This window comes from Perkinsus marinus (genome assembly GCF_000006405.1).
Source record: "Perkinsus marinus ATCC 50983 genomic scaffold scf_1104296955874, whole genome shotgun sequence".
Taxonomy (NCBI): domain Eukaryota; phylum Perkinsozoa; order Perkinsida; family Perkinsidae; genus Perkinsus; species Perkinsus marinus.
Window position 1 is genome coordinate 126,312 of NW_003207677.1, and position 8,076 is coordinate 134,387.

Consider the following 8,076-nt stretch of genomic DNA (forward strand, 5'->3'; position numbering starts at 1 on the left):
ATTTGGTCCCATGGAAAGATGCTTTGGAGTTGTTGGATTTGGATACCTGTTTATTAAAGGACAAGTCCAAGACCATCGATCCTTACAATGATGCCTTGTACACCTACATCGATCAGATGTATCACGAGCTGTGCCGATTCCCTGACCTCAACAAGGACTGCAACTTACAGTTCGTCTACACGGCTATGCAAGGTGTTGGTCTTCCATTCGCTACCGGTTTGATGGACAAGTTTGGCTTCCCCAAGAAGTGTGTGTCGATCGTGGAAGCGCAGGCTCACCCTGATCCTGAGTTCTCCACTGTCGCCTTCCCCAACCCCGAAGAGAAGGGTGCACTCGACATGAGCAAGCAACAAGCAATTGATGAGGATGCCGATTATGTATTGGCAAATGATCCCGATGCTGATCGTTTTACTTCTTGCGAGAAGCAGAAGGACGGTTCATGGCATCAATTCACTGGTGATGAGCTTGGTACCATCTTTGGAGATTGGCAACTGTTGATGGCTCATCGTCGTGGTGTCGACCCGAAGAATTGTCTGGTCATCAATTCCACAGTATCGTCTAAGATGCTGAAGGCGTTATCTGATTACTACGGTGGAGTGTATGAGGATACTCTAACAGGTTTCAAATGGATGGCTAACAAGTCATTGGAGATGTCCGCTGAGCACTCTAATTTGGTACACTGTACGGCTTATGAGGAGGCACTAGGAAGTGCCCTCACGATGAGTGTCCCTGATAAGGATGGTATCAGTGCTTGCAGTGTCTGGTGTGAGATGGCTAACTATTGGCGTAAAGAGAAAGGTATCACTCTTCTTGAACGACTAAATGAACTCCGTAAGATGGTCGGTTTCTTCGCCCAACACAACGGTTACTTCATCTGTGATGATCCTAAGGTTATGAAACAGATGTTTGATGAGTTCCGTAATGAGGGTAACTACAAGGCTGAGCTCGGGTCATCTAAGATAGCTGATGTTCGTGATGTTACTCTTGGCTATGATTCAAGGAGGAAGGATAAGAAGTCTACATTACCTATGACACCGGATGCTCAGATGATTACTCTCTACTTCGATGATCAAGCTACTGTTACTATCCGTGGATCTGGTACTGAACCCAAGGTGAAGTACTACTGTGAGGCTAACGATAAGGAGAATATGGAGAAGGCTCAGGAGAAGCTCGAAGTCGTCGTTAGAAATGTCATCGACTACTTCCTCCAACCCAAGAAGTACAATTTGGGTTCTCGATAAGGCAATTGTTGATTCATCGTTCTGATTCCAGAGAACTCTGGGCTACGATCAAGCGGTGTTTCGACATAGGACCATTCATCAGGATCCATTCTTTTTCTGGATCCGAACTTGAAAGGCGATACATTGTATCGTAGAATATTTCTGAGAATCATCGGTGTTGTTTTGAATAGTTATTCGCTTAGGGTGGGGTGGTAGAATGATGCGATGTGGAAGCTTCAATGAAATGTCATGGGATAAAAACGGCTGAACGAGGATGCTTCCAGCGATTCAGGTGGGACATGGTACATAATTTGGCTCAAGGCGACACTTATTCCTAGATAGTTTCCATCTGAAATTTACTGACGAAATTAACCAGAGGGTAAGGCTAGTTTGAGGTGATCTACGAGTTCTTTCGACTTACTATAAGTGTCCAAGGTTTCGAGGTAGTCATGCTCGATGGACGCTATCAAGTCCGACTGTGGTGGAATCAACATTGAGACGAACTGTGGTTATACTAGCTCGAACGATGTACCATTTGTGAACTGTTATCACTCAACATAGGTGCTCAAGTACAACTTACTATATGCACACCTGTTACATGAGATCTCCACAACTTAGCCCTAGGGTGCTGATCGTACCGTCAGCAAAGTACCACTATCGGCTGGTTCAGCACACTCCCTCGCTGAGTCAATGTCGCCACCGAAGTCTGTCATTGTAAGGTCCTCAGCAGTAGATTCGTCACTTCTCTTAGGGCCCTTGAGATTCATCTTATAACCGCCACCCAGGACGCCCAGGGCGTCGGTCAAATCTGGGCTTTCTTGTTCTGTCGTAGACGGTGGCGAAGTGCTGTAGGTGAGTACATGTTGGTGTAAATCATCCAAGACCCCAACGCCCAACACCAGAGGCTCGATGACACCGCGAACGTAATGCTCTTGTAGCGGTCTGGTATGCTTGAAAGAGGACAGCGTGGATTTATCCGAAAACTTCAGTCCGAGGGCGTGCTGCACCAGTATATCCCTCGTGAGGCGACCAGAGCCGTACAATCTAGAGGTGTGAGTTCAGCTTAGTTGACCGAGAACAGTCACCCACATTATTTTCCGGGCTACTTCAGCGATTTCTTCAGCTGAGTGCCGATACGCTGTTCGGATGCCCAATTGCTGCTCTCGCCTACCCGGCCACTTGACGCCTGAAGGAACAGAGGAGCTGTTAGAAGGAGAAAGGGGAGGACTTTACTGAGGATTCCATTGAGGAAATTCACAAAGTCATTCACGAGGCGTCTGCCATCTAAGCCCCAGTCAGATGGTAGCGGCGAGAGATCCCAAGCAGAATCCTGAGATTCAAACAGGATGAAAGGCGAGCAACAACATTATGCCGACATTCATATGAATAAGCTGGGCATGTTGATACTGTAGAAGGTTGAACTTCAACCAATTGATGAGCTCTTCCGCGAAGTCTCCCATATCTCCTCCATCAGCTGTGCCTGTAGAGCTGCCAGAGTCCGATTCGGTCCGGCCCGCCATCACCGCGGCAGCAGCAGCCGCCTTGGCCTGCAACTGAGCAACATCAACCTGAAGAATACCTCAGTGTGAATATTATTCAATGAAGTGTGAACTATGACTTGAAGTGAAGCGAGGCATTGAGTAGAGCGGAAACTGCCAACGGTCTGCGCCTCTCGAGAGGTCGATTCGTGCCGTACTTGTGTGTGTTTATCTTCACGACCTGAGTCCATCCTCACCAGCCAGGTGCGCCCTCATCCCACCTGCAGTATGAGAATCCTCTGATGCCTCGCTATGTTCGCCTGGCAAATGATGCGCTCCTTCATGGCCCGCTTGGGCCGTAGCCGCAGCAGCTTCCGTCGTGGTAACCACGGTCGCATGGGGAGCCGAGCCATGACCGTAGCAGCTTCCATTGTGGTGATCGGCATGCTCGTGGAAGCGTCCTCATCCATGGTCCTGTAAGGGCCCCGGCCATGGTCGTATGAGGAGCCCCGGCCATGGTCGTATGAGTAGCCCCATCCATGGTCGTATGAGGAGCCCCGGCCATGGTCGTATGAGTATCTCCGGCCATGATCGTATGAGGAGCCCCGGCCATGATTGTATCAGCAGCTAAGGTCATCGCCGTATCAGGGGCCCCGGTCATAGCCATATAAGGAACCTCAGTTTGGCTCGCTGCATCGATCTGTTCGACGGATTGGGTCTGTGAACGGCGTTTATGGTCGCTTTTCCTTTTCTCCTTCCCTGCTGGATTAACAGAGGCTCTGCTGGTCATCGATTGGAATCTTGCCTTCATAGTGGGGACATCGATTGCAGCAGGGTCATGAGCAGCGCTGACAATATACCTCCAATCCTCACAAGGCAAGCCAGGGTCCTACCTCAGTGAAGTCGACTGCTGTTGAGCTAAAATCGTGGTAGCTTTCTTAGTCCTAGCGATAGCATCAGCGCGCATCTAAACGACCGAATCTGCTCATGTAGGAATGGCGAGCTCACTTGATCAGCCCAGCCCCCTTGTTGCTGATGTTCATCCTGATTGGCGATCTCTGCGCCACCAGGACTGCCCACCCGTCCAGAACCCGTACGAAGATAGGAGGCCAACTCGTGTTGTTGCCCCTGTCGTGCGGTCGTGGACTGACTAGTGTACGATGGATCGTCTCCGGATTGACTGAGCCTGGAGATGGTAGTGTGGGGAATGGCTGACAGTCACAAGAGGACTTACTGTGCCCCGGGCATTCTCGATGGCAATAGCAAGCTCTCCATATATGCTGTATTCCTCTGTCTTCTACCCACCTCCGACTTCCTCATGTGTGGTTCCCTCGGGGCCTAAAGCCATGATGGCCCTCCCAGAGTGAGCTCCAACAGGTATGCTGGAAAATCAGTCACTTGAACTTCCAACATTCTTCAGCCAGTTTCCAATGTAAAAGTCATTACACTCTTATCAGACCCTGGGCAACGTTACTCCACAAAGCTCGATGATTCGCCACACCTCAACCACGTATCAGATGCACAGCTTTCTACTATGGATTAGCTCTCCTATAATCGTATGCGACTCACCTTGCCATCAGAGCGAGCTCCTCCCTCTTGTGTCTGAGGACTACGACTGTCTCCAGCCGAGATTCCCACATCGGCATCAACAGCATCCTGGCAATGGCCATACTTAATGAGTGGCTCGTTGTAGCAGCACCCACCGGCACAGACGGCATCCCTGCTTGAGGGCGATTGACTATTCGCTTCTCATCACGATCAGGAGCCGGCCTATCAGTAACCTCGCCCACAGCTGATCCACTCTCGGCCTGCTGGAAATATCAATGATAATAAGTCAACAACGGAGTACCGCAGCTCCTACAGCTTGGACGAACCTCCTTGTTCGCCAATTCCCTCTACTCCTCGATCTACCCCCGGCATCCTCATCAGCCTCCTCAGCTCGGACCCCTGCCTGTTCCTTGTGTTGCGATGCCGGGACCTCCTCGGGTGCTGGCATAGGGCGAGTAGAGGAGTTCGGCGCCGGTACACTTCTATGGGTCTCTGGACTCCCTTCAATTTCACGCCTCCTCTCCATCCTATGACTATCAACGTGTGCCTAATCGCCCAATCTCAGGTGAATCCATAACGACAGTCGTCTTCTCACTCGTGCCTGGTCCTCCTGAGCTCCGCGACTCGGCAGTGATACTCCTTTTTGCTTCGAAGAGGTACTCAAAAGTCTCCCTTCAGCTGGTTCTGATCACAATGAGATACCCCCATCACGAATCAACTTTCCTTGAGCTCACCTGCTGCTGAGATCGACTGAGCAGGCCCTGTACCTCCTGATCCCCTCACTGGAGGTGGTTGTGGCCGCAGAGACGATTGAGTGCGGTCCTCTTCCTCTTCACCACTTGAGCCTGTGCCTGCTATCTTCACATTTCTTCGTACGTGAGTCAATGCTGGTACGGGCCTGAGCGCAGCTCGAACTAACACATCTAGACGCGGCAAGCCAGAGGAGACCAGGAGGACCCTTCAGAATGATCCACCGCTACCTCCTCCCCTTTGATTCCGGTAACTCCGGTGTTGACCTTGGCCTTCCAGATCCTCGTCAGGTAGGATCCTGAATAGCATCATACCACTCACTTAACAAATGAGGACTTCACTACTTTTGGAAAGAGGTCTTTCTCGATGTAACAGGGAGAGACGATTGGCCATGTGAGGCATGTCCAGATGCCGGCTGCCTCCTCCCTCGTCCCTTCTTCAACGGCTCTCCCTTGCCTTCTGTTCGTGGCCTACGATAGGACATATCCTACTGGATGGTCAACGAGCTGATGCCCACTCTATTTCATCGTCAGGCTCGTCTATTTGGCGAACCATCTTCTCCATTCTCTCCTCCCACTCCTCTGTGCCTTTGGACTCTACTGATATCGCCGCTCCGGTTCCCATCTGGACTGGTCGTGGCCTACACACCCAGATGCACAGTTGTGGTGATGATGCTCCTGTGCACTCAGCTCTGACTATCTCCGTTCACATCTTATCGAGAACTATTGCTTGATTGCTGTTATGCTAATACGCCGAATCCCTCCAGGAAAGTGCACGGTTACCAAGGATTTTCAACAGCAGTCCATAATGATACCCACCATTCTTGTTCAATCCTGGGCTCCTTGAATTGCTCAGTCGTCCCCCACTTTTCCCTCGAGGGCATGGAGGTCGTGGCCGTAATGAGTGGCGGTCTTCGGAGACTATCCGAACCTTCGCTGGAGTCGTCCCTGATGAGTGCCAGTGCTGGCCGACAGCTAGGATGAGTGTTTACCCTCTTAAGGCCTCTTGCTGTAGCCTCTCGAACTCCATCAGCATCTTAGAGTCCCGCCGCTGGTCACCGCTCCCACGACGCTTTCCCTCATCAACAGACTTCCTCTGTTGCTCTCGAGCTCCTGCGTCCTCCCTGATCATCATCTTTGGAGACGACTCTACTCCCAAATAGTTCTCACCAGAATGCATGCTTCGGTCCAGACTTGAGTCCTCGCATTAGCTTGGTGACTCTTCTCACTGCGGCGTCCGTGACCTACGACCAGCACTGACCAAACCCTTCCTAGAAAGGTCTCTACCAATGGGGCATCACGTTTAGACGTATGTGCCATGGCTCGGTCGTAAGGGTCCTCCTCTTCATCCGAGGATGAGTCACTTGAGGAGACCGAGGACGAAGACGAGGAGGAGGATGCTGTGAAGGCTAGCCTCTGCCAGAGTACAGAAAATTCCAAGGCCCGCCTGAGACTGCCTTACCCCGATCTTCTCTCCGTATTTGGCTACCCGGTCTTGCTCGAGTACAGTAAGCACCTAGACTGAGGATAATGCCTCTACCTCCCGGCATGCACTCACCTCAGCCTTGAGCTCCTCGTGCCACCTTTTGTTATCATCATCATCACCGATCTCGCTCCCAGTAGCAGCAGCAAGAGCAGCGTCAATGCCAGCGATGACCTGTCCACCAACCATAGAGCAACATGACCTAGCAGCACGTGAGCATACGGCCTGGTCCTCTTCAAGGGTAGCAGCAAAGTCAAAGTCTGCCCAGCCGTAATCATCTTCGGTCTTGAGCGCCTTTCCTGTCACATCGCGACTATTGTTCGATATCTCACATGCCCTTCTCCTCCTCGTCACCTATCTTCCTGATAGAGTGCCTTTTATTGGCCAGCTGAGTGGCCTCTTTCTCCACCTCATCCGACAACTCTATCATACGCTTCCTCGCCATAACGGCACGCCTGACAATAGACTCACATCAGCTACCCTCAGGGGAAGGGACCCACTCAGCGACTATAAGAGAGAACTCCTCATCGGCCTGCATGGCTTCCACCACTGCCTTTTTCGCTGCCTGCTCTTGTTCCTCATCTGTGCCTTGGAGTCCCCGCCCACCAGCCTGTCGAGTCAAGGCGCCCGTCCCTCCCATAGGGAAGCGATAACTTCCTACTCGTGAGCGAAGTTCCAAATCGTAAGCATTCTTATAAATCAAACGAGAGTCGTTGGCGTTAATCCAAGCCTCTCTGATCTTCCTCAGCTCGTAGTCTTTCAGTTCGATATCAAACCTCATGCCCTCCATCTTTACCTCGAGTGACCTACGAAAACACCCTCGCCGAAGGGACATAGCCAACCACGATAGGACTTACTTCTGTTGCTCCTTTAAGAACTGCACTTCCATACTGTCCATCCTCTTCACCGCATGCTGCCGCGACTCAATTCTCTCGTGCGCATCCTGATAGCATTCCAGTTCCAACCGAACTTAACACGAGTGATTACTCCTTGAGCCCTCATCGTTGTCTGCCAAGTGACTGCCCTGGCCTGCACATAGTCCGTAAGCCGACCGTATTTGCTACCGAAGTCAGCACGGTTGAAGAACACCTTAGCAGAAAATCAACCGCACTGCAGCTGCTCGGGGGCTTCACATCCTTCTCCTCCTCTTCCTCTCCCTCAGATGAGCTCGGCTCTGACATCGTCTGCAGATTACTTCTCATCCGACCGTCGTTGCGAGGCACTGACCAAACGTGAGTGGCAATGCTTCTTAGGGTGGATTCCTCATAGAACCTTACTTTTCCTCAGTCGACCCGTTCGTGTCCTGTTGAATCTCGACTCAGCCAGGTTCTTGTCCATAACCTCCTCAAGCTCTCGAGCGCCATGAATCTTATACACGATTATAAAGGGTTCACTGTAGGACGACACCCTCACGTACTGAATGAGTCCTTATCTGCGATCGCCATACGATACCTCTCTCTCGCTTCAACCTGGCATTGTAAGACGTAGCACTCTGAACCTGAACAGCAGTCGCAGAGTAATTCGACCTGACGATAATAGGCACCGACCTCAAGCTCTTGGAACTTCTTCATCCAGCGGGCCTCGGTGCTCCTCTTGAT

General features: G+C 51.3%; 3 protein-coding genes across 3 annotated transcripts in view; 1 reads left to right on the forward strand and 2 right to left on the reverse strand.

Moving 5' to 3' along the window:
* Window positions 1-1,241, forward strand: part of Pmar_PMAR020419 (phosphoglucomutase, putative) — a gene marked incomplete at both ends in the record, with an annotated part of 1,735 nt that extends 494 nt beyond the window's left edge. The window contains one exon of the mRNA XM_002775398.1: window positions 19-1,241. Coding sequence (XP_002775444.1) covers window positions 19-1,241 — 1,223 coding nt within the window. The remainder of the gene's footprint in view (window positions 1-18) is intronic.
* Window positions 1,242-2,557: 1,316 nt separating this feature from the next.
* Pmar_PMAR020420 (hypothetical protein) lies at window positions 2,558-4,694 on the reverse strand (the record flags this gene model as incomplete). Its single annotated transcript, XM_002775399.1, has 9 exons — window positions 2,558-2,788; window positions 2,917-2,939; window positions 3,089-3,546; window positions 3,592-3,665; window positions 3,707-3,770; window positions 3,933-4,036; window positions 4,268-4,354; window positions 4,402-4,506; window positions 4,548-4,694. 9 exons carry the CDS (start codon window positions 4,692-4,694, stop codon window positions 2,558-2,560), a joined length of 1,293 nt encoding a protein of 430 aa, XP_002775445.1.
* A 1,289-nt stretch (window positions 4,695-5,983) lies between these two features.
* Pmar_PMAR020421 (merozoite surface protein-3, putative) overlaps window positions 5,984-8,076 on the reverse strand; it is a gene marked incomplete at both ends in the record, with an annotated part of 6,348 nt that continues 4,255 nt past the window's right edge. Inside the window, 14 exons of the mRNA XM_002775400.1 lie at window positions 5,984-6,119; window positions 6,166-6,239; window positions 6,283-6,411; window positions 6,458-6,511; window positions 6,554-6,652; window positions 6,701-6,777; window positions 6,833-6,933; window positions 6,979-7,088; window positions 7,140-7,284; window positions 7,336-7,421; window positions 7,466-7,567; window positions 7,612-7,700; window positions 7,756-7,846; window positions 7,896-7,976. Of these exons, the coding sequence (XP_002775446.1) occupies window positions 5,984-6,119; window positions 6,166-6,239; window positions 6,283-6,411; window positions 6,458-6,511; window positions 6,554-6,652; window positions 6,701-6,777; window positions 6,833-6,933; window positions 6,979-7,088; window positions 7,140-7,284; window positions 7,336-7,421; window positions 7,466-7,567; window positions 7,612-7,700; window positions 7,756-7,846; window positions 7,896-7,976 (1,374 nt within the window). The remainder of the gene's footprint in view (window positions 6,120-6,165; window positions 6,240-6,282; window positions 6,412-6,457; window positions 6,512-6,553; window positions 6,653-6,700; window positions 6,778-6,832; window positions 6,934-6,978; window positions 7,089-7,139; window positions 7,285-7,335; window positions 7,422-7,465; window positions 7,568-7,611; window positions 7,701-7,755; window positions 7,847-7,895; window positions 7,977-8,076) is intronic.